This window comes from Mustela lutreola, chromosome 5 (assembly GCF_030435805.1).
Source record: "Mustela lutreola isolate mMusLut2 chromosome 5, mMusLut2.pri, whole genome shotgun sequence".
Lineage (NCBI taxonomy): Eukaryota > Metazoa > Chordata > Mammalia > Carnivora > Mustelidae > Mustela > Mustela lutreola.
Window position 1 is genome coordinate 136,376,634 of NC_081294.1, and position 25,654 is coordinate 136,402,287.

General features: G+C 42.7%; 1 protein-coding gene across 2 annotated transcripts in view; it reads left to right on the top strand.

Moving 5' to 3' along the window:
• The window catches only part of ALDH7A1 (aldehyde dehydrogenase 7 family member A1), a 46,851-nt gene that overhangs the window by 15,523 nt on the left and 5,674 nt on the right, over positions 1-25,654 (top strand). For both annotated transcript variants that reach the window (XM_059175713.1, XM_059175712.1), the window contains exons 7-16: positions 1,407-1,451; positions 6,417-6,494; positions 9,303-9,400; positions 14,007-14,048; positions 15,351-15,445; positions 18,144-18,228; positions 19,603-19,709; positions 21,525-21,641; positions 22,938-23,035; positions 23,239-23,312. In XM_059175713.1, the coding sequence (XP_059031696.1) occupies positions 1,407-1,451; positions 6,417-6,494; positions 9,303-9,400; positions 14,007-14,048; positions 15,351-15,445; positions 18,144-18,228; positions 19,603-19,709; positions 21,525-21,641; positions 22,938-23,035; positions 23,239-23,312 (839 nt within the window). The remainder of the gene's footprint in view (positions 1-1,406; positions 1,452-6,416; positions 6,495-9,302; positions 9,401-14,006; positions 14,049-15,350; positions 15,446-18,143; positions 18,229-19,602; positions 19,710-21,524; positions 21,642-22,937; positions 23,036-23,238; positions 23,313-25,654) is intronic.

A 25,654-nucleotide genomic window follows, 5' to 3' on the forward strand; every position in this document is an offset into this window, starting at 1 on the left:
CTTGTTTAAATTAGGAGGTACCCGTGAATCCTTAGTTGCAGTAATTTACTAGAATGACCCACAGAGCTCAAGAAAATGCTCTATTTAATGATGATTACAGTTTGATTTTAAAAGTCTCGTCCTCTACCGACTGAGCTAGCCAGATACTTGATTATAGTTTGATTTTAAAGGATACACCTACGGTAAGGTGTAGAAAGGTCCCAGATGCAGAGCTTCTGTGCCTCCTCCCAGTTGAGCTGGGGCACGGCACCCTACCTACCAAGGAGCCACCCTGATCTTTGGTGTCTGCAGTTTCTCTTGCGGGTTCCTTACGAAGGCACAGTTGATTAAATCGTTGGACATGTGTTTGGACTTTCTCAGCCCTCCTCCCGTCCCCATAGATGGAGTTCTGGAGGGCTGATAGTTCGATCACAGCCTTGGATTTTATGGTGACCAGTGACCAGCCCCCATCGCATCCCTGTCTAGCACTGCCCCCTCCCCAAATCACCTTGTTAACATAACTCCCTGTTAGCATAACACATACCCTGGGGATTATTCCAGAGGATTCTGTTAAGGCTTTCAGAAACTGGGAAGAAAGACCCGGATGTAGCCTTTATACCACCCTCTAAGAACAAAACTAAGTTAAAAAGTTGGAGAAAAAAAGAACTTGGGAAGAATCACAACTTCCTTGTGAAATTTTGACTTTTTTTGCCCCCTTTCCATAAAAATTTCATAGTGAATTCCCAAGTGATTCTTCGGTCCTTGGCCAGTGTTCCCATTGATACATTAACTTTTACAACTTTATAAAATATGTGATAGTAGAAGTTAGTTGGGAAATGCCTATTTGCAGATGGCAAAACACTTTCCTGTTTTTAGCTTCCATGGTGAGATCAGGAAAGCCAAGAGAGTTGTCTTGGCCTGTTGGCATCTGTCTCACTAGTTACGTACTTAACTGTAATGTTGTGTTAGGTTGATTATATTCACAGACCGTCTACAAAAGCCAGGCATTGCTGGGAGATTAATGATTTGACACCATCTTGCCAAAGAGACCCACACTTTCTGGTGTTTCAGTCCATAAAGACTAGTTGTATGGTTTTTCTCAGCTCTGCGTGCCTTCTGGGGAACTTCTAAAGTTCATGTTGATAGAATTCCATTTCCATAATTGACAAAGGTTAATATAACAGTCCCTGTGTTCAGTGCAGCGGGCAGGTTCAGAATTGCCATTTTATGTTTCTTGAAGTTTTATAGTCCCTTGGGTCCCAGAGACACAAAGCTGAAGAAGGACAGGTTTTTATTTCAGTTATCAGGTTCTGTGGTCTGATTGGGACAGAATTTGTCACACAGACTTTTGGTTCTGCTTGACAGTAAAAGGTATTATGATTTCCACCAAATTCAGTTGCATTTTTCTTTTTTTTAACCCTCTCAAGGAAAGGAGCTCCAACAACTTCGCTCATTAGTGTAGCTGTCACAAAGTAAGTATGTGTGGGTTGCTTTTTCCTGAATGTTGCATAATCTCAAAGGGTGGCACTGATTTATATTTATTTATTCAAAATTTTAAAGAATTTATTTATTTATTTGACAGACAGAGATCACAAGTAGGCAGAGAGGCAGGTGGGGGCGGGGCCGGGGGAAGCAGGCTCCCTGCTGAGCAGAGAGCTGGATGCGGGACTCGATCCCAGGACCCCAAGATCACAACCAGAGCTGAAGGCAGAGACCTTAACCCACTGAGCCACCCAGGCGCCCGGTTGGCACTGATTTTTAATTCAATGGAAGAGTCACATTTACTTAAGCAGGAAATTTATATAACATCTTTCTCCTTTGATTGTAATAACATTTTGATAATCATTTTATAGTATATGGAGCTCTTTCATAGCTCTTTGGAAACATGCCAAATATTGATTAACATACTGAAACTGAGCTCTTAACAAACCTTATGTCACTTGGGAAATACAAACAAATCCAGTGGAAAGGAAGTCGTGTAATTTAGGAGCAGTATTTAGTAACTGCTGAACATGTTCATGGTTTTTGGTTTCTACCCAGCTAATACTTTATTGCTTTTGTTTAATAAGTGATCAGCAAAACAGAAATGATAATACTGTTCTACTGATACTTACAGTGTCTAAAATGTATTTCATCTTTGGATTACAGATTTTTTTATTCATTTTTGAGAAATTGACAATTCTGGTTAGGTCATAAAATTAGTGTTACTAATCTGTCATTGTGGAATTTGGAGACTGTATAGAAGAGGATGCCTTCCCATGTAGAGTAGTAGTTGTTGACTGTCCCTGATGTTCCATTGGTTGCATGGTCTGCCTTCTCTGATAGAAGAATTGCTCGGAGAAAGCATGTGGAGTCTCTGTGGAAGAGGGTCCTTAATGTGAAAAGTTCACTTAGGGAAAGTGGTTTAGGAATTGAAACATGGGCCGAAAAAAAGAATAGTGTGTGTGTTAGTATTTACTTGAAAGGAATGTGATATTGAGGAAACTTTATCCTCCAAGGCAAAGTAATTAAATTGAGTAGTTAAATAATTATTGGCTTACCATAATTAAAATTTGATTATAATTATACTTAAATTATAATTAAGTATTATAGACACTGATAATCTGCAAAACACACAAGACAGAACATATCTATAAAAATAATGAGGTTCCCAGGCAGTTTTTTTGGTTTTGGGGGTTTTTTGGTTTGGGTTTTGTTGTTGGGTTTTTTGTTTTGTTTTCTTTGTTAAAATTTGGTTTTCTTAAAGCACAGTGATAGGACCTACGGACAGAAAGAGCTGCCTCCCAGGGAGTTTAAAAAAAAAAAAAAAAAAGACCCAAGACAGTTCTCTCAACATAGTGAACCAGACTTGCCAGTTGTTATTAAGCAGCTGGTTTAAAATACCTATTTTGACAGTAGTTTCAAATGTTCTAGATGATTGCTGTTTTGAGCTTATTTATGTATTTGCTCTAAACAGACTGAAGGATTTGAAATGTTCATAGGGGAACATGGCCTGTTCTTGACATAATTGAGGAGATTACCTGTTTTTGTCACAGAATACAGTAAGTAAAATGATGCTAGGTTTTGTTGGTATTCACCAAGGGTGCCGTAATGTTCTTATAAATTGAGTAGTTCTTATAAATTGAGCTAAACGTTCAGATTTGTATATGACGACAAGGCCATGCGTTGCCCATTTCTCTTCAGAAGGATGTTGGAAAGGTCCTAGTTTGCCGGGAGGATAACATCCAGTATTTCTTTTCATTCTGTGTCTCTGTAGCAGCTCATGCAGGAGTAGGGAGATGAGAGTTTATTTGGACAGATTTGGGGCGGGGGGCCCTGGTATAAAAGCCTCCTGACCCTCAGGATCCAAAATGTCTTGGAACAGTTCCTTAGGCAGAGCTCTTAGCTACCCACAAGGGACATGAAAATCCAAGAGTCCCTATGCTCAGGGACGACCAAAACGCGTGAGGTTCACATTTCCAGGTTTCAGCGTTGACCAGCTCAGGGGTCATTTCTCGCATAAGTCATGATGTGTCTCTGTAGACTTGTTGATACTCCAACATTTACCAGGCAACCAGGGCGGGAGAATGAGAGAGTTAATCCAGTGTCAGGGGCTCATGCAGTACAGGAAAGGGTTTGGTGAGCTCCTAGGCACAAACCAGAATCCCCTCCCTTGAAGAATAGTCTGTCTCCTTGTGCAGATGGTAGATACACCCTCAGTCCCTGGAAGAAATTGTACAACCTGATGCCTGGTCACAGACATGACAGCTACACCTGTGATCCTTGATGGACAGGAAAAAAGAAAACCGATAAAAAGGACATATTGGGGGACAACTGGAGAATATAACAACAGTATGTTTTTCATGGAAGTCGGTATAGAATTTGGACTTTCTTTTTTTTAAAGGCTTTATTTATTTACTTGACAGAGATCACAAGTAGGCAAGAGAGGCAGATAGAGAAAGTGGGGGGACACAGGGTCCCCGCTGAGCAGAGCCCGATGTGGGGCTCGATCCCAGGACCCTGAGATCATAACTTGAGTGGAAGGCAGAGGCTTAATCCACTGAGCCACCCAGGCGCCCCTGGACTTTTTTTTTTTTTTTTTTTTTTTTAATTTAGGAAGTGGCTAGAAGGTTAGGGTGATGGATGAAAAGAGCCTTGGCTGTCTTTGGGCCTGAGGGCCCTAGGATGCTCAGTGAATGAAAGAACTCCGCATCAGAGAAACCAGGATCACTGGAGCCCTTTTTTATATATATCCCATTGTGGCACTGAACTGTATTTATGATCTTAACTTGAATAATGTTAAGTAGTAGGATAATGTTTTAGAAAACGCTCTCTTGGCCTGCAGTGCTCTAAAGTGGAGGGTGCTGATGCTTCTGGACTCAAGGATTTGGTGCGACACCAGTGGACACTAGTCTCGAATTTGCTTAGATTCTGCTGGCAGGTCCAGCTCCCTCTGCCCTGTCTTCTTAGCAGCACTAAGTTTGGGGCCTCTTTCCCATTTCATCCTTGATACTTCCCTGGCTGGTGTCTCTTCGCAGAGATGGGTTGAACTTCTCATTTGCTGGTGGGAACTACCTTTCCTTTTCTTCATTTTTCTAGGTTATAGTCCTTACTCCTTTCTATTCCTTTCCTTCATTTTAATGGACCTGGGGCAAGAGACCAAACAAATGCCTTCCGACCAGTGTGTCATCTTGAACCCAGCCGTATGTTCATAGTTTGGCAGAAAATCTTTGAAAACAGGGCACATCAGTGGCACATCAGTTGGTTAAGCATCTGCCTTTGGCTCATATCTCAGGGTCCTGGGATCAAGTCCCACATCGTGCTCCCTGCTCAGTGGGGAGTCTGCTTGTCCCTCTCCGTGTGCCTGCTGCTTCCCCTACTTCGAGCACTCTCTCTCTGTCACATAAGTAAAATCTTTATTATTTATTTACCTATTTATTTGGGGAAATAAACTCTAAAAAAAAAAGAAAGAAAAAAATCTTCAAAAACAATGAACACTTGAACTACCTGGCCAGTGTTTTGTATCTTTTATTTTTTTGTTGTATTTTTCTTCTCTTTCTTTCTTTCTTTTTTTTTTTTCTTTAAAGATTTTATTTATTTGAGAGAGATCACAAGTAGGTAGAGAGGGGGAAGCAGGCTACCTGCTGAGCAGAGGGCCCGATGTGGGTCTCGATCCCAGGACCCTGAGATCATGACCCGAGCCCAGGGCAGAGGCTTAACTCACTGAGCCACCCAGGCACCCTCTTTTTTCTTTCTTTTAAGAGGGAGGGAGAGAGGTCAGGGCGGAGGGAGTAACAGAGAGGGAGAGGGACAATCTTAATGCCGGGATGAATCTGCTGACCCTGGGATGATAACCCAAGCTGAAGTCAGAACTCAAGACATTTGGGGGACCTGGATGGCTCAGTCGGTTAGGCATTTGCCTTGGGCTCAGGTCATGATCTCAGGGTCCTGGGATTGAGCCTCCAGTTGGGCTCACTGCTCATTGAGGAACCTGCTTCTTCCTCTGCCTCTGCCCCTCACCTGGGTGGTGCGCTCACTTGCTCGCGCTCTCTTTCTCTCTCTAAAATAAAGATTTCTTTTTCTTAATTTATTTATTTGACAGAGATCTCAAGTAGGCAGAGAGGCAGGCAGAGAGGGGGGAAAGCAGGCTCCCCACTGAGCAGAGAGCCCATTGTGGCGCTTGATCCTAGGACCCCAGGATCATGACCCGAGCCGAAGGCAGAAGCTTAACCCACTGAGCCACCCAGATGCCCCTAAAATAATCTTTTAAAAAAAGAAACCTAACAGACTGAGCCACCCAGGTGCTCCATGTATTTTTCTTCTTAAGATTTTAGGGGAAAATAAGTCGTGCTTTTAAGGTGTTAGAAATCCTTGTGTCTGATATGTCAGGTGAAATCCAGGCCTGTGTGTTTGGGTCTCGGGCTAAGGGGTTAAAAGAGTTCAAACGGGAAAGTCAGGTGGTGCAAAATTATTCTAGTTTTAAAAAAACTATTAGAGGGGTGCCTGGGTGACTCAGTGGGTTAAAGCCTCTGCTTTTGGCTCAGGTCATGGTCCCAGGGTCCTGGGATTGAGCCCCGCATGGGCTCTCTGCTCGGCAGGGAGCCTGCTTCCTCCTCTTTCTCTGTCTGACTCTCTGCCTACTTGTGATCTCTGTCTGTCAAATAAATAAATAAAAATAAAATAAAATAAAAAAACTATTAGAAACTAAGTTGTTGGGGTGCCTGGATGGCTCAGTGGGTTAAACTTCTGCCTTTGGCTTAGGACATGATCTCAGGGTCCTAGGATCGAGCCCCACATCCGGCTCTCTGCTCAGCAGGGAGCCTGCTTCCCCCCTACCCTGCCTGCCTGTCTACTTTTGATCTCTCTGTCAAATAGATAAATAAAATCGTAAAAAGAGAAAGAAAGAAAGAAAGAAACTAAATTGTTCCCTTTCTCCATAATTGTTTTTCCATTTCTAGAATAATAGCCAAGGTTCTGGAGGATAATCAGCTGCCTGGTGCGATCTGTTCCTTGACCTGCGGTGGAGCGGACATCGGGTAAGTCATTGGGCCCAGAGCAGCTTTTTGTTGAAGGGCTTCAGGTTCATTGGTTAGAATCTTCTTTATTAGAGTAATGAAACCCAGGACAGCTGAGGAGGAGGGAGGGGTTTTGGGGTATCATTGTTATCTCGTATGTCATTGGGCTTTGCCTTTGTTAGGACATAGCCTTTGTTGGAGGATGAATAAGATTATCTTTTTAATTGCCCAGAGCTAGTTTTGTGAGGTGTTTATAGTCTAAAATAAGAAACTCCTGGGGTACCTGGGTGATTCAGTCTGTTAAGCATCTGCCTTCCATTCGGGGTGGTGACCCCAGAGTCCTGGGATGGAGCCCCATGTTGGGCTTCTTGGTCAGCAGAGAGCCTGCTTCTCCCTCTGCCTCTGTCTGCCACTCCCCCTGCTTGTGCTCTCTTTCTCTTGCTAGTTCTCTCTCTGTGTCAAATAGAGTCTTTAAAATAAAAAAATAAAAAAAGAAAAAGAAAAACTCCTGTAACATTGAGGAGTCTATGGCTTTCTGCCAGTTAGTTCATAGAGGTGCTTACTTAGAAAAACCAAAGCTGTGGAATTGGATTCTGGTGTATCCCTCAGCTGAGAACCTGTCCTGTTGTCTAGGTTCTTCAGCTGACCAATAAAAGGGACCTCTGGGAATGTAGCCTCTTAAAAAATGTATTCTTTTTAGAAAATTGCTGTATAATTCACATACTGTAGAATCCGCTCTTTAAAAAGGTACAGTTAGAAGATTCACATTGTTGTGCAACCATTACCGTTATGGTCTTTTAAAACATTTTCATTAGACCAAAAAGGAATCTCATTCTCATTAGCAGTCACTTGGCATCCCCTCTACTCCCCCACAACCACTCCTCTACTCTGTCTCTGTACGTGTGCCTTTTGGGAACCTTTCATGTAAGTGGAATACTACAACATGCAGGCTTTGTGGTTTCTTTAACTCAGCATCCTATCAGAGCCTTTTCCTAAGCCAGGAGCTGTAATTGCCCTGATCCATGATGAAAGCTGAAGTTACTACTGCTGGCTTAGATATTGATTAAGTGTGTTTTCCCCAGAGGTCCCTGGGAGTCGGGCCTTATAGCCCGCACTGGCTTGGGTGAAACGTTGGTCTCCCTCCTTCACTTACCTTACTGCTCCACTTGCCCATTTCAGAAAGGAATAATACATTCGTCTTTTGATGAGAATGAGAGAATAGCAGGAAATACAACTTCCACATGTAGAGTACCTAGTGAAATATAACATTACAACATTTGTGCTCTTTGAGCATCCATCCTTCATATTGGTCTTGGACTGGCTCAGAGGGGGGAGTGTTTGCAGGCATGCATTAAGTAACAGCTACTTGTGCATTAGGTAACGGTACTTAGAGTATCAGTGCTAAGGTTTGCTGAACCTGGGGACATCTCGGTGTGTAATCCCATCAAGCAGTTCTAGCCTTACAGTTTATCTCTTGCGCTGGTTGATCTGCTAGTCTGCTACCAAGCCCTTTGGAGCCCTGAACCAAGAGCCAAGAGATTTGCATCTGTAGTGTCTGGTCTATATTTCTTAGAGATAACTGGAAATCCTAGCACAGTCTTCATTAAGTGAGCTTCCATGAGAGATATTTAGGATGTTTCCCTGTAGTCTTCAGATTTTTAATTTTTTTTTCCCTTAAGATTTTATTTATTTGACAGCACAAGCAAGGTTAGCACCTGGCAGAGGGAGAGGAAAATTCTCTGCTGAGCAGAGCTGGACATAGGGCTCTATCCCAAGACACTGGGATCATGACCCTAGCATCTTCCAAAGGCAGGTGCTTAACCAGCTAAGCTACCCAGGTGTCCCTCAGACTTTTAATTTTTTTTTTAAGATTTTATTTATTTATTTGAGAGAGAGAGAATGAGAGAAAGAAAACATGAAAGGGGAGAGGTCGGAGGGAGAAATAGACTTCCTGCCGAGCAGGGAGCCGGACATGGGACCCGATTCAGGGACTCCAGGATCATGACCTGAGCTGAAGGCAATTGTCCAACCAACTGAGCCACCTAGGTGCCCCCCCCCTTTTTTTTTAAGATTTTATTTATTTGACAGAGATCACAAGTAGGCAGAGAGGCAGGCAGAGAGAGAGGAGGAAGCAAGCTCCCTGCCGAGCAGAGAGCCCGATTACGGGGCTCGATCCCAGGAGCCTGGGATCATGACCTGAGCTGAATGCAGAGGCTTCAACCCACTGAGACACCCAGGCGCCCCAGAATTTTAATTCTTAAAAGAATTAATAGTTTAGGAGTCTGCCATGTAATTGGGATGCTCATAGAGGAAATGCTAAGGTTACAATGTATATCATCCTTTTTTTAAAAAAATTTTGAGAGAGAGAGCACTCAAGAGTGAGTGGGAGGAGGGACAGAAGGAGAGAGAATCCTGAAGCAGGCATCCTGCTCAGTGTGGAGCCCAATGTGTGACTCTGAGATCATGACCTGAGCTGAATCCCAGGACTCTTGAGATCATGACCTGAGCTGAAACCAAGAGTTGGCCGTTTAACGAACTGAGCCACTCAGGTGCCCCAGGACTTTGATCCTTAACAATGTCCTCAAGGTGATTTTCGTTTATTGAGAGCTCCCAAATCAGATTAGCCTGTTGGACTGTATGGTTTTGCTTGTGAAAATCTAGTTCATTTTCATGAAGACCTTCCCTTGCACTCTTGGGATAGACTGACGTGTATCTTTGACTGAGAGCCATTCTGTGGTGAGGAAGCATGTCAGTGCTCTGGATTGGTGCGAGGAGGTGGTGCCGTTGCTGGACTTCTGTGCCTGGGTGACCTTGTTTGTTCCCTTGCAGCACAGCAATGGCCAAAGATGAGCGGGTGAACCTGCTGTCCTTCACCGGGAGCACACAGGTGGGAAAACAGGTGGCCCTTATGGTGCAGGAGAGGTTTGGTAAGTGTTGATTTTCTCATGAGCAGTGTGATGGATAGGGAATCTAAAAGTTGGGTTTTTTCCTTGGATTGTTTCTATGGGGACACCAGCCATGTTTATTTGACTGTCCAAGTAAAAGAGAAGGGATACAGATACCAATGGGGAGATGGCACATTTAAGAACGTAATTTGGAAAAGCGTGTCGTTTTTCCCCCTAAATGACCAGAGCGAAATCCTATCAAATACATTTCTTGATTTCTGTCAGAAGGGTTGGGCAAACTAAAAACAGAAAAGTCATACTTTAAATAGGTGTAGGGATTGACAGGACATGAATGAATTTAGGAATGGAAATCTTAAGTCTGTTCTCCTTTACATTTTACGTATATACAACTGATGAGTTGTATACAGAGTGTTCTGTGCTCCACTGGACGGCTTCTTAGAGTTACGTTTTCAAGAATAATAATGACTTTCAATTTTTGGTGGTTTTGCTGAATTTTGACAAACCCTAGCCTAAAATGAGGCTTGACTACTAAATCTGCCAGTTGTTTTGCTATAAAGGCATTGCTTTTACTTATTTTCCCCATCCTGAAGGTGTGACCTTTTTTTTTTTTTTTTTTTTTTTTAAAGTAGGCTCCCCTCCCAGCATGGAGCCCAGTGCAGGGCTTAAACTCAAGACCCTAAGATCAAGAGTCAGATACTTAACTGTCAGAGCCACCCAGGCACCCCAGGATGTTGCTTTTAAACAGGAGACTTACAAACCATAAGGGCTAATAAGTAAGGTTAGGTTGCAGGATACAAGATCACTATACAGAAATCACTTGTATTCCTATACCTCAACAGTGAACAACCTGAAAATGGAATTCTGAAGACAATTCCATTCACAGTAGTGTCAAAAAGAACAAAATACTTTTTTTTTGAAAAAAATTTTATTTACTTGTTTGAGAGAAAGAGCACAAGCAAGGGGCAGGAACAGAGGGAGAAGCAGATTCTCCACTGCGTAGGGAGCCCAATTCGAGGCTTGATCCCAGGACCCCGAGATCAGGACCTGAGCCCAAGGTAAATGCTTAACCGACTGAGCCACCCAGGCACCCCTAAAACAATAAAATACTTAATAGTAAATTAAACGGGGGCACCTGGCTGGCTCAGTGGGTAGAGTGTGCAACTCTTCATCTCTGGGTTGTGAGGTGGAGCCCCACATTGGTGTGGAGGTCTCTTAAAAATAAAATCTTCAAAAAAAAAAATAATAGAAGGAGTTGAAGTCTTTCACACAAAATACTACAGAATACCATTGAAAGAATGTAAAGAAGAGCTAAGTAAATGTAAAGATGTCCCATTTTCACTTTTTGGAAAAGTTGATATTGTTATAGCCTAAGAGCAATACTGCCCAAGTAGTCTACAGAGATTGTGGTCCCTTTCATAATGTTACGTGGCTTCTTTGCAGAAATCGACAGGCTGATCGCTAAATTTAGATGAACTGTGGAGGACCGCAAGCAGCTCAGTCTTGAAAAAGAACAAATTTCGAGGACCCATACTCCTGATAACACAACTTCATACAAAAATATAGTAATCAAGATGATGTACCTGCCTAAGGATAGATGTCAGGATCAGTGTAATAACAGTGAGAGTCCTGAAATAAACCCTTACAGTTAGGTCATTTGATATTTTTTTAAATATTTTTTTAAAATTTATTTTTTGTTTATTTTCAGCATAACAGTATTCATTATTTTTGCACCACACCCAGTGCCCCATGCAATCCGTGCCCTCTATAATACCCACCACCTGGTACCCCAACCTCCCATTAACCGACTGAGCCACCCAGGCACCCCTCAAACAATAAAATACTTAATAGTAAATTAAACGGGGGCACCTGGCTGGCTCAGTGGGTCATTTGATTTTTGACGAGGGTGCCAAGACATTTCAATGGAGAAGGAGTAGTCTTTTCAACAAAGGGCGAAGGGTGTTGGGACAACTAGATATCCATGTACGTGGTAAGAAATTAGACCCCCAGCTTCATCTTGTACACAAAAAATAAATGTTCTGGTGACGTGGATATAAGAGCTGGAACCGTCAAACTTAGAGAAGAAAACATAGGAATGGGTTTTTTTTTTTTTTAAAGATTTTATTTATTTATCAGAGAGGGGGGAGGAGAGAGCGAGCACAGGCAGACAGAATGGCAGGCAGAGGCAGAGGGAGAAGCAGGCTCCCTGCCGAGCAAGGAGCCCAATGTGGGACTCGATCCCAGGACGCTGGGATCAGGAAGGCAGCTGCCCAACCAACTGAGCCACCCAGGCGTCCCAGGAATGGGTTTTTGTGACTGTGGATGAGGCAGTGCTTTCTTCAACATGACACCTAGAGCAGAAACAATAAAAGATTAAGAAGACTTCATCAAAAATAAAACATCTGTGCTTCCAAAGAAACTTAAAAGTGGAAAGAAAAACCCGCAGAATGGGAGAAGGTATTTGCAAATCCTTTTTCTGATGAGAGATTCATATCTAGAATAAATAAAGAATTCTTAAAGTTCAGCAGTATAAAACACAACCCAGTTTAAAAATGGACAAAGCTTTTGAATAGATACTTGTTCGAATATTCATCATGACCCCAAGAAGCTTATGCCGGGGTGCTCAAGATCATTAATGCTACTGCTTCCATGAACAGATTGATCTCTTCCTTTTCCTATCCCCTTATTACTTTAAAGCCGTAGTTTGTTACTCTCTCTTAAGTAGTACTGTTTAGGAGAAGGATTGCGGTCTTTAGAAACACGTATCCATCTGCTGTCAGTTGCAGGTTCTTTTCTTGGACAGGGTTGGTGGTTATGAGTCGATTTAGGGAGCACAGGGAGAATTTGGAGGATCCGGAATGTGTGGGTCCCTTCTCTGCAGTGTGTCCCTTGAAGCTGGGCAGCAGGAGCCCATGTTAGGTGTAGAATCTGCTGTGGCTTTCCTTTTCTCAGCAGGTAGTATTGTCCTCTGCTGTAGCCAGCCAGGTTATCATTAAATCCTCTGTTGTAGCAAAGACTACAGCTAATAGTAACAGGGTCTTCGGTTATAACAGCCCTATCTCCTTCTAATGTCCCCTGGGTGCTTAACTGTTGGCATTGGAGAGAACATCTCTGGCTGGCACATGTGCTCCTGGTAGCACAAATCAGTAGTATTTATTTACATAGAAGCTGATTTTAAAGGGCATTTAAGGAACCATACTCAAGAGATCAGCCGTAAACACAGCTCTGAAATCGAGGCAAATCTTTGTTCTTTATTGCTGATGTGTGTAAGGTAAGAGTGGTGTTCATAGCCTGCTGTGTGACTTCTTGGAATGTAAGTTGGCAGTGTGTATCAGGAGCTCTAATAGACTTACCCTGTGGCCTTGACTGAAGTAGATAATCAGGAGGTAGATAATCAATAGATTATTCAGCACTAGAGCAGGAGCTAAGTAAAATTTGTTCCATCATCATGTTGAAATGGTGTGCAGTGATTTTTCAAGCAGCTCTTAACAACTTAGGGAAGAGGTGTAAGAGCACATTAGTTCCTGTTATGTCAAGAAAATACAAGTGAACAGGAAAGAGATTTGAAGGCGCTGTATCAGATTATGAGGAGAGATTCATGGTGACTTACAAACCATAGCTTTTTGCCTATTTGATACCTTCTGATTTAAAAAAGATTTTTGTTGTTCAGTTTCTTTTCTTTATTGTGGTAAAAGAAATGTGTGTGTATATATATGTGTGTGTGTATGGATATAACAAAATGTATCATTTTAATCATTTTAAGTGTACACTTCTATGTCACTAAGCACATTTCCATTGTTGTGCAACCATCATCACCACCCCTCTCCAGAACTTTGTTTTCCCACTTGTATCCCCATTAAAAGCGAGCTCCCCGTTTCTGCTATCCTCCAGCTCTTGGCTACCATTATTCTGCTCGCTTTCTTCATCGGTTTGACCAGTCCAAGAACCTCCTGTGAGTAGCATTACCACTCAGTCCCTGCTGACCTTACATCGTATGTCTTAAAGGTGGTGGCATGTGTCAGAACCACCTTCCTTTTTAGAGCTGGATAATAATTTGTTTATTTTCTCATTTTTTGATGGACCCTTGGCTTCCACCTTTTAGCTACTGGTGAAGGACCCAGAAGTGGATTGTTAGATCGTATGGTAATTCATTGTTTAATATCTTGGCAGATTACAAAATTTCCCAGACTTTTAAAAGGAGTTTCAAGGAGTAGAGCTTTCACATTGAGAGAAAAGTTCCAAAACTAACACAGGGATTCCTGTACGCCCTTAATGAAATTCACTCAGTGGCTTACGTGTTGGCCCATTTATCATTTTCTCTCTAGCGACATGCATGCATGCACATAAACTGTGAGTGCGTATTCGTTTTTTTTAAACCTTTCAAGATATGTTGAAAACATTGTGTTTCTTTACCACTAAATATTTTGGGGTATATCTTGCGAATACAGACATTGTGCCATAAAACCATGGTACAGTTAACAAAATCAAGATGTTTGATGTGGATGCAATGCTCATACTACATTTGGAATCTGAAAATAAGACATAATTGAAATAAGCTGTGATTTCAGGCTTTCTTGCAATGTGTGTTAAATACTGAAATGGGCTTTAAAGTGTGTTTGTGTTTTTAAAGGGAGAAGTTTGTTAGAACTTGGAGGAAACAATGCCATTATTGGTAAGGTTGCCTTTCATTTATTTTCTTTTTCTTTCTTTCTTTTTCTAATTTATTTATTTGATGGGGGAAGACAGAGCAAGAGAGGGAACAGAAACAGGAGGCGTGAGAGGGAGAAGCAGGCTTCCTGCCGAGCAGGGACCTCAATGTGAGACTTGATCCCAGTACTCTGGGATCATGACTTGAGCTGAAGACAGATGCTTAACGACTGAGCCACCCAGACACCCCTGCCTGCCTTTCATTTATTTTCTGTTCAGAATAGCTTTGGTAGCTCAGATGAACATACAGAACTCGAATAGAAACTCATCCCTCCTGTGTTGCATGCGCCTAAGATGTAATTTTAGTTTTCAGGTTTTACTTGGGAGTCATGATGTAAAGGTATGAGGCAGAGATGACTAGGAAGGACAGGTGTTCACGTTAGGAAGTGCTGCCTGGGGCTTAGAGCTTACACTGAGACTTTATAGTGTGGCATGATTTCTTACTTTTCTCCTACTTCAGGAGAACTGGCCACGTTTCTCTAGAATAAGTGAGTAATTCTTACACGACTTCCTGATTCCTTTATGTTTTAAAATATTTGCTTGTCTGTAATGGATACTGAGTGCTTTTATACCAGGAAAGAGCCCGCCCTTAAAGCATTTTGTATCGTTTACCTGTAGGCTCGGAGTTGACGTGTTTCTTTTTTTTTTGGTTTTGGCCACAAAAGGAAATAGGGCACCAGCCTGTTCTGGATAACGAACATTAGGAGGATGATTGCTTGCTGGAAACATGGATTTTGTGAAAAAAAAATTTGGTAATTTGTATATTGAAACCAAATTTGGTAATTTGTATATTGCCATCATTATCATCATGTGTAAATGCCTGTATATTTGTGGTATACACCAGAAATGTAAAAAGTTTGTAGTGATGGCTTTATTCTGGTTGAACCCATCTAGTTAAAGAGCGTGTATTCAAAAATACAGTTAACATTTAGTGACACTGGGTATTCACAGATACTGTGTACAGCTGTTTGATCTGAGTTATTTCCTTTAATCCCCACAGTAATCCCTTTATTACTGTGAGGTAGATGTGAGGTAGATGCCATTATTAATCTCCTTTGACATCTGTACTGGGGTAAAGACCTTAGAGCTCATTATTATGCTCTTATGTAATCCTCCCTGGAAGAAAAGTTGCCCTGTGATGTGAGCATGCTTCTGTCGCAGAGGAAATGCTAGTGCTCCTTACAGAGCTTTCTGAGAGCATCATTTAGTCCCGGTTAGCACGTCTCCTTGGTGACACTGATGGGTATCTGTGTTGTCTCTCTTTAAGCCTTTGAAGATGCAGACCTCAGCTTAGTCGTTCCATCAGCCCTCTTTGCTGCCGTGGGGACAGCTGGCCAGAGGTGTACCACTGTGAGGCGCCTGGTGAGTGTGTCCATGAGGGCACATGACGTTGAATGACATACAGTCCCTTAGTATCACATTGTACTGTTAGGACACATTGTAGAAGTACTGCTAGAGACCTGAGACCTGTATTCTGCAGATATGGTTGGCACATCTGTGGTCCTTGCTCAGGGTGGTGGTGCTGATCAACCGGGGTCTCAGCCTCACCCTCCACTCAAACTACAAGCAGACTCACACTCATTGATTAGAGTTTGACTGGGATTGTTTTCAGTCTTAAACCTAGAGCGATCTGGACAGAGTCCAGTGTCACTTAGAGAATAAAGTCAGGTCAGAGTTCAGAGAATTTGCAAATCATTTGCTAAAAAATAGCTTTAGGTTTTTTTCTTTCTTTTTTTTTTTTTAAAGATTTTATTTATTTATTTGACAGACAGAGATCCCAAGTAGGCAGAGAGAGGAGGAAGCAGGCTTCCTGCTGAGCAGAGAACCCAATGCGGGGCTCTATCCCAGGAACGTGGGATCATGACCTGAGCCAAAGGCAGAGGCTTTAACCCACTGAGCCACCCAGGTGCCCCAGCTTTAGTTTTTTTCATAAAAACACTTTAAGTAGTAAACTGTTAGAAAGATTTTAATTTGGGGCCTGAAAGTCTGGTATTAGATCTAGACTTGATTCTGCATGGTTTATTGAAAAGTAAATGACTTTGTTTTTTGTCTCTGGATGAATATATAGACTGCATACAAATATAGACCACATTGGTATTAAGTGCATATATGGAGTTATGGGTTAGCATCCGTGTGTGGAGTTTGGAAGTTTTAATCTCCATACTTAGATTTTAGCTAGATTTCACTTCTGTGTGGGATGCAACCCTGATTTTCATGGTGCTGAAAACTCTGCTACTACCAAACAAGTTTTTTTTTTTAAATTTTATTTATTTACTTGACAGAGAGAGAGATCACAAGGAGGCAGAGAGGCAGGCAGAGAGAGAGGGGAGGAAGCAGGCTCCCTGCTGAGCAGAGAGCCTGATGTGGGGCTCGATCCCAGGACCCTGTGATCATGGCCTGAGCCCAGGGCAGAGGCTTAACCCACTGAGCCACCCAGGCAAAGTTTTGATGAGGTGTAAGATCTGGCTACATTATTGACTTCTTCTTCTTCTTCTTTTTTTTTAAATTTTAAAGTGTTTTGTTTTTTTTTTTAATTTATTTATTTGACAGACAGAAATCACAAGTAGGCAGAGAGGCAGGCAGAGAGAGAAGGGGAGGCAGGCTCCCCGCCGAGCAGAGAGCCCGATGCGGGGCTCGATCCCAGGACCCTGAGATCATGACCTGAGCTGAAGGCAGAGGCTTTAACCCACTGAGCCACCCAGGCGCCCCCTTTTTTTTTTTTTTTTTTGATAGTGAGAAAGAACAGAGCAGGTGGGGCAGAGGGAGAGGGAGAAAGAGAGTCTTAACCAAGGCAGTTTCCATGCCCATTGTAGAGCCTGATGTAGGGCTGAGGGTCATGACCTGAGCTGAAATTGGGAGTTGGTCCCTTAACTGAATGAACCACACGGGTGCTGTTTGTACATTTGACATTTTAAAAATCACTGAGTTTTCCTTCTTTAATTAAAAAAATTTTGCAGTTGAATTAGAGGAATTGGCTTTTTGTTTTTATTTTCACCCATGGTGAGTATGAACCAATTCTTTATAAGGTTGACATAATATAAATTAATTAGACTAAAAGATACCTAGAATGTAAATCTCCTTTTTCTGTAACTTTTCGTATTCATTTTTTCCCCTGTATACGACAATTGATTATCTGTAATCATTTGTTCCATAGTTGTTCCATTAGTTGAAGTTCTCAAAAAAAAAAAATCTGAGATGTGATGTTCATAGAATAGTTAACAATTTATTGAATTTGTTTGCTTTAAACATTTACTACACTAATGCTGAGAAGAAATCAGTACTCCAAAAAATGAGATGGAAGTCAAGCATTAGTCTATTCAGCTGAGTTTTATTTTTCCTTTGTGTCTTGGGGCAACTGTACATAATCAGGCTCTGTACTTAGTGTTAAATGTTAGAGGATGCTATTAGTCACTGCCCAGATTGGTTTCTGCAGGGACAGTTAGTGGTATGTAGAAAAAAATCCATCCCACAGCTCTCCGTGACTGTCAGTCCATATGCTACATGGAGACCAACCCAGAGAGTGGATGGCTTGCCAAGTTCATCTCTATCCGTGGGAGTGTAGCACAGGATGTTATTACATCCTACCTGAATGAGCCCAAGGGCTCATTTCCTGGTTGAGGTCTCCCTCTGGAGCCCTGCTTGGCCTGAGAGCTAAGGGCATGTGACACAGCAGCAGCCCCAGGCTGACCGCACAGCTGTGGTGTGTGTTCACCATGATTAGCCTAGATAAACTTGAGGTTCTCTGGTAATTAAGATATCAAGTGCTCTAGAACAAAAAACAGGCTTTAATTGGTGTGTGAAGCTTGGCCACATAAGTCCTTAGAATCTTGCTAAACACATGGCTTAAAATTTTTTTCTAACCTCCACTGAGTGGGAATTACTGCCTTAATGTAGTTAATATTAAAATTAGAAATTATTTAAGACTTAATTTGCTTATGTTTTCAGAGGTCACAGTGTTTAAAAACCATTATGAGTTGTAAGTCAGGAGTATTAAGGAAAATTGCACATTGTTAATTTGTGCATTTTACTGTTCCCTTGAATGTTTCCTTTTTTCACTTAGTTTTTACACGAAAGCATCCATGATGAAGTTGTAAATAGACTTAAAAAGGCCTATGCACAGATCCGTGTGGGGAACCCATGGGACTGTGAGTATCTGGTTTATTTCAAAGATGTTTGCTTTTAACAACTGGTCTTAACAGTGTTTCTGATCTTACATTTTCTGTTTTTCCTTTCCTGAGAGGCCAGAGGGCATAAGAAGTAGGGTCATTGGGCACTTGGGGTATCACATCTGCTCCTAGTTTAGGATTGTGAGTGCTTGATGGCAGCTGGTGGGTGAGCTTAGGTCTTGGTGTTCGGGCAGGATGACTTGGATGAGCTTTTCTCTCTTCACTCTTATGACGCTCATGGAAGCCATCACCATCCTCGTGGAAGGCTGTAGGAGGCACCTAGCTGACTTTCCTGCTTTCACTTCTGCCTTCCAGAGAAGCCAGAGTGATTTTTTTTTCCCCCTCAAAGATTTTATTTATTTGACAGACAGAGATCCAAGTAGGCAGAGAGGCAAGCAGAGAGAGAGAAGGAAGCAGGCTCCCCACTGAGCAGAGAACCTGATGCGGGGCTCGATCCCAGGACCTTGAGATCATGACCTGAACTGAAGGCAGAGACATCAACCCACTGAGCCACCCAGGCGCCCCCAGAGTGATTTTTTTAAAAGATGTAATTAGATGACAAATCACCTGCCTGCTTCCTGCACTCCAGTGACTCCTAATTGCTCTTCAGCTAAAACCTGGATTCCTTCCCAGTCCCTCTGGATCCGCTCATGCTCTTTCATGATGTGACTTCTGCCTCTGTTTACCACCCCCACCATGACTTCTGTGGACCTACTCCCTGAGCTCCAGCTTCTGTGTCCTTCTCACAGAGCTCCCCTGTCCCAGGCTCCGTCCCGCTACCCTTTCCATTGGAAATTCTCGTTACCCACTTTCCTCATGCCTGGTGCTGTAAGATGCCACCTCCTCACTGAGGCGTACCTGAGTCTCCCTTCTTCCTCTGCCCCCTGGTCACCTTTAAGGCTCTGGATTCCAGCAGCATCCATCTCTGCTGGTTAGATTCCATACCAGCTCCCAAACCTGTGAAGTTTTAGAGAGTGATTCCATGGTCATGAATCAATGGATCTTGCATTTTTAATGCAGTGCTCTGATTCATTGATAGCCATTCCTTTAACTCAGGGGGCGTGACAGATTTGGCCTTCCCCCTGTTCACATAGAGCAGCTTTTTCAGGACACAGTCCCACCTGCTGGTGTCTGTGTCTTCTGCGGCTACTCTCGCTCCCCTCGCAGAGACGAGTGGTGGTGATGGTGTCCATGTGTCCTTCAGAGCATTCCGTATTTCCTGTCCTTTCACTGGGAAAGGTTGCCTGACTGGGGCACTGTATGAAGACATAGGGCTGTTCATCGGAAGGGCTCTTCTAACAAGAAAATGATGCCATTCAGTTTGAGATTGAGAGCATTCCTTTTTCTCTGCAGCTAATGTTCTCTATGGGCCACTCCACACCAAACAGGCCGTGAGCATGTTTCTGGGAGCAGTGGAGCAAGCAGAGAAAGAAGGTGGCACCGTGGTCTATGGTGGCAAGGTAATGACACTAAGCTCAGTAGTGACACATTTTGCTTCCTTAGCATAAGCAGGGCTCTGGGCGGATGGGCGAAGGGTCTCCTACTGCTGTCTTTGTTTTTCTCCATCATACTTTTATAAGGGGGAAATCAGTGTTTTGGTGAGTGACAAAGTCAAATGCATGGAACACTTCTGGAGAACACACAGGAAACTCAGGGCCATGGTTGCTTTTGAATTGAGTCCCTGGGATTTTGTATGGAAGGGACACCTCCTTTTCCTGGGATAGTACAAGACTTTGTATTTAGAAGAGTCAGAATCCGTATTTAGTGGCTATTTTTAAAAGGCAGGGTATCAAAAAGCGGGATACTAGGATGCCATAATAGGCATCTTTGCTGCTAGCATTTTCACCAGAAACATTATTGTTGCTTAACTGATTGGTTGGTTATAAGGGCAATTTTGGCATAAAGGGTAATGAAAATAATGAACATAACTGGTTGGCTGGTTGGTTGGTCACTGTATTGGCCTAATCATTGGGTTGACTGTTAGGTTTCATTTCTCCATTGATGTAGTTTCCCATTTTTATACTATGTAAATCTTAGCCCTCGTGATGGTCTGTGCAGTGGTGCAGAGTTTTGAACTCATTTTCCACAGAACTGTGGACTTTGCATTTCCCACAGAACCTTGAAATGTCTGTCAACAGACATGTGAGAACATGCCAAGCACAAACAAGGCAGAGGCGTTCACAGTGCAGAACAAAGCTCAATTAGAAATACGCATCCTAGTGTTTGGAAACTGATGCCACTCTTAACAAAGGAAGAAATTGTAGCCAAAAAAGAGAAAGTATGATGTCAAACAAGGAGTCAAATCAACAAGCAAGAAAATGTGTAATACTATAAATGAGAGATTTTGAAAACAAGTAATTACGTACAATCCACAGAATCAATTATTTGAACAGTATTGACCTACAGTTTTTTTTTCCTTTTTTTTTTTTTTTTTTAAGATTTTTTTTTTTCACAGAGGGAGAAAAAGAGCACATAAGCAGAGAGAGGTGCAGGGGAGGGAGAAGCAGACTCCCCACTGAGCAGGGAGCCTGACGCTCTCAGGACCCAGATCATAACCTAAGCCTAAGGCAGATACTTAACCAGCTGAGCCACCCAGGTCCCCCACTGGGTCCTTTAAGCAATAGAAATTTACTTTGCTCACAGTTCTTGGGGCTGAGTCTAAAGTACGGTGCTGGCAGGGTTGATTTTTGGTGAGGCCTCTGTTGCTGGCACACAGACCACGCAGACACCCATCTTCTCAGTGTCCTCATACGGCCTTTGCCTTGAGGGTGGAGAAAATAGGTCTCTGGTATCTCTTCCTCTTTTTGTAAGGTCTTCAGTTCTTCCAGATTCAGGCCCCACCTGTGTGACCTCTTTTAACTTACTTACTTACTAAAAGCTTCTGTTTCCAGTTTCAGTCACACTGGTGGGGGTTAAGGCTTCCTTGTAGGAATTTGGGATGGGGATATGATACAGTCTTCAGATGCCGTGTAGTCCTATTTTTACATTATATACTGGTTAAAAAGCCAGCTATAACTGCTTTTTTTCAGTGTCACTTGGTCGTGTCAACCTGTGACAGGTTTTGCTTCTTCACTTTCTTTTCTGTTTTTCTCTGACCAACCAAGACAGAGGTTATTTTTATTCATGATGGGAAGTTATTTTGGGGAAATGATTCATATGTATAAATGGTGTTTATTTTCTTTTTCTCCAAAGTATAGGGGAAGGTTGTGTCCTCTGACCCTAAGTACCAAAAAACAAAACACCTTCATTCTTTCTACTTTATTTCTCTACTGAAGGTCATGGATCGCCCTGGCAATTACGTAGAACCAACAATTGTGACAGGTCTGGCTCACAACGCATCCATTGCACACACAGAGACGTTTGCTCCGATTCTTTATGTCTTTAAATTCAAGGTAAAAATGGATTCTGTTTCCCATTTCTCGAGTTTGATGGCTGCCTTTGTGTGTCATCTGCTCTGAGCTGTGTAGGCCTTATGGTCAGCTTCCACATGGAAGGGACCAGACCGTCCCATAGCCTCAGTGCTGAGCATCAGCAGACAAGTGACAAGCTGCATGCAGTCTTCAGACCTACTACAGTTGTAACCTGTATCTGTGGACAGCCTGTGGAGGTTTTAGCAGATGGTAAAAGCTGGAGGGTCTCCTTCCCCACCCCACCTTCTCCTTCCCCAGACAGACTAGAGCCATGCCAGCCAATACTTAGTGATCAAATCAAGGTTTGAATATGCCATGATTAATAGTTTAAGAAAATATTAACAAGAATTATATCTTACTACAGTTAAAGAATTACTTTTTATTTTTACTTATTTATTTATTTATTTTTGAAAAGATTTTATTTATTTATTTGACAGAGAGAGATCACAAGTAGGCAGAGAGGCAGGCAGAGAGAGAGGAAGGGAAGCAGGCTCCCTGCTGAGCAGAGAGCCTGATGCGGGACTCGATCCCAGGACCCTGAGATCATGACCTGAGCCGAAGGCAGCAGCTTAACCCACTGAGCCACCTAGGCGCCCTTACTTACTTATTTTAAAGATTTTATTTATTTGACACAGAGCGAGACAGCGAGAGAGGGAACACAAGCAGGGGGAGTGGGAGAGGGAGAAACAGGCTTCCCCCTAAGCAGGGAGCCTGATGAGGAGCTTGATCCCAGGACTCTGGGATCATGACCTGAGCCTAAGCAGATGCTTAACTGACTGAGCCGCCCAGGTGCCCCTCAAAGGATTGCTTTTCAAAAATATTGATTTAAATTGTCGTCTTATTTCATGTCTTGTGACAGAGGATAATTTCATGTTTTGTATTCTGTGTATGTGAGTGAATTCTTGAGTAAATTATTTAGTGTGTCTTGCTTAATCTGTAAAATGGGGGTAATACAAAACCTGTATTGTTGGATGAGGATTAAATACTTAAATGTGTGCAAAGTGCTTCGGTCAGTGGGTTGCATAGAAGAGGAGCTCAGTAAGTAATAGGTCTTACATGTAGCAGCTTGAGTGGAAGCATGTCCTCGTCTGTTTCTCAGAGTACAATTCAGGGAAAACCCCCACAAAGCTGTGCATGAGAGAAACAGAATTAGTAAGATACTGAGGTTTTAGTTAACTTCTGTGTGTGGAGATTACATTGGTACAGCTCATGAAATGGACTCTTGTGAATTTTGAAGCAATTGCTGCATCCTCTAACAGCTTCCACTGTCCTTTTTAGAATGAAGAGGAAGTCTTCGCCTGGAATAATGAAGTAAAACAGGGGCTTTCCAGTAGCATCTTTACCAAGGATTTGGGCAGAATCTTCCGCTGGCTTGGGTATAACTTTGTCTGTTTTGAGAATTCACATAAGCTTAGTTTGTGTCACGAGTGGGCTTAAAAAAAAAGAAAGAAAGAAACCATTATAGTTGAAAATCCCATTTTTGAGCATGAAGAGTCTTAGAGGTTTTGCTTGGATTTTTTCAGTTTATTTCTTAATTCCTATCTGTTGCTCTCAACCTTGCTTCCCTTTCTACACACAGACCGAAAGGATCCGACTGTGGCATTGTGAACGTCAACATCCCCACAAGCGGGGCTGAGATTGGAGGTGCATTTGGTATGTAGAGAATTCCTGTTCTACGTCGGGGGCACATGGTTGGGGTATCATAACAAAATGCCATGGTGTGGGTGGCTCGAACAACAGAAATGGATGTTCTCACAGTTGTGGAGGCTGTAAGTGCAAGGTTAAGGTGTTGGCAGTGCTGGTTTCTCCTGAGCCCCCTCTTTGATGACCTGGGGCCCTGCCGTGGCCTTTTCTCCATGCCCGCCTGTACATGCCTGGTGCCAGTCCTTTTTTTACAGGCCTGCACCTTTGTGACCTCTTTCTTTGGCTTATGACTTCATTCAACCTTAATTACCTCTTTAAAAGGAGCTTTTGCCAAATACAGCCACATTCTAAGTTTTGGAAGTTAGGTTTTTGACATAAGTATTTGGGGAGGGGACACACAGTTCAGGCAGCAAAGGAAAAGGAGTAGTAGCTGTTAGAAAAGTTTGACCGAGAAACCGAAATAATGGGGCGCCTGGGTGGCTCAGTGGGTTAAGCCTCTGCCTTCAGCTCAGGTCATGATCTCAGGGTCCTGGGATGGAGTCCCGCATCAGGCTCTCTGCTCAGCGGGGAGCCTGCTTCCCGTTCTCTCTGTGTCTGCCTCTCTACCTACTTGTGATCTCTCTCTCTCTGTCAAATAAATAAAATCTTTAAAAAAAAAAAAAAAAAAGAAAGAAAGAAACCGAAATAATAGAACTTGGTAAGAGTCCGGTCTAACATGCTTGAGAGGAGCTTACTGCCGTATTCAGAGTGATGATCCAGAACCTGACTCTTTTTTCTCGAACTCTGCATCACATTGGAGCCAGGGCCCTTAGCCTAGGATATGTGACCCCTTGAAGCAGTGACATCTCTTTTTTTGGGAAGATGGTCAGTGACCCAAAGAACATTTAAGAACCCCTGGCTTTAGAGATAAGCCAGATTTTGTCACACAAAAAATTCTGGTTTTTTTTGTTGCAAAGGGATGTGGTGTTAAACATTAGTTTTTATTTTATATAAAACACTAATGTGTTTTCTTCCACTGGGTTCTGCTTGTATTTTCTCTTAATAAGCCTTGAGTTCTTAATGCTTAAATTAAGTAGTAGTTTGTTTTTTTCTTGAAGTCAACCCAGTCAGCAGTTGGGTTTTAAGCATTTCAACTAAAAATGAGCGAAAGTAGAGTAAAAACAGATGACCTTGTTTATACTTACATATACATCTATATATGTATAGAGCAGAACACGCATGTGTTAATACCTCCAACATTGTAAATAATTCGAGGCACTTTTTAGTGTTTTCAGACCAGTGTTTGCTGTACTTACTATTCATTACATAAGTTTTGGGGAAAGGTTCCTGCTTTCCTTCAGGCTCACCCCTGCGCTGTGCTCTTGAGTAGGCTGTGTGCCCCCGTGTCCAGCTCTCCCCCTGCAGGGCCTTAGTGCCTGTTTGTAGCCCACACTACTTTGTGCACCTGACTCTTACTCCCTGAAGCCCACACAAGTTAATTTTTATTTTAAAATTTTTCTTTAAAGATTTTATTTTTATTTATTTATTTGACAGAGATCACAAGTAGGCAGAGAGGCAGGCAGAGAGAGAGAAAGGGAAGCAGGCTCCCTGCTGAGCAGAGAGCCTGATGAGGAGCTTAATCCCAGGACCCAGAGATCATGACCCGAGTCTAAGTCACAGTCTTAACACACTGAGCCACCCAGGCACCCCACAAGTTAATTTTTAAACGGGAAAGGGGATTCTCGCACTTTTCTCTTCCGGCTTCATTCCCAGAGGCAGCTACTTGGAAATTACTAAAAGGAAATTTACCTTAATTCACTGTAGTTGTTTTGTTTTGTTTTGTTTTTTATTAGTTTTAAATAATCTCCATCCACTATGGGGCGGAACTCACAGCTCTGTGCCCCCATGCCTCGTGATCCCTCGACTGAGCCAGCCAGACACCCCTCCTTCAGTCTTTCAAAGTAGTGTGCTTCAGTGCTTACTCTTCTCTGTTGTAGACATTGTTTGTTGACCCTCTGTTAGCATAGATGAACCTTCTTAAGCCTCCGTCTTCTGTGTGTGCAGCATGAGGTTTTGCCGGGTGAGGTCAGGAGGAAACCAGAGGAAGCAACCACGCTTCTGTGTTCTCCCCATCACAGTCACACAGGATGTGCTTCCTTCTTCCAGCAGTGGGTTGGGACGACAAACATGACATGTTCTCTACCAGGAAAACTTAGGAGAGGCTCTGCATCCCAGGCTTTTGTTGGAGGCTGGTCGCTGAGGCCTCCTTTCCCTGGCACATACTGAAACTCCAGACTCCCTGAAGGCAAGGAGGGCTTTCACATAAACCACATTGTATCAGAGCAGCTGAGGCCCAGTAAGAAACTAATCAT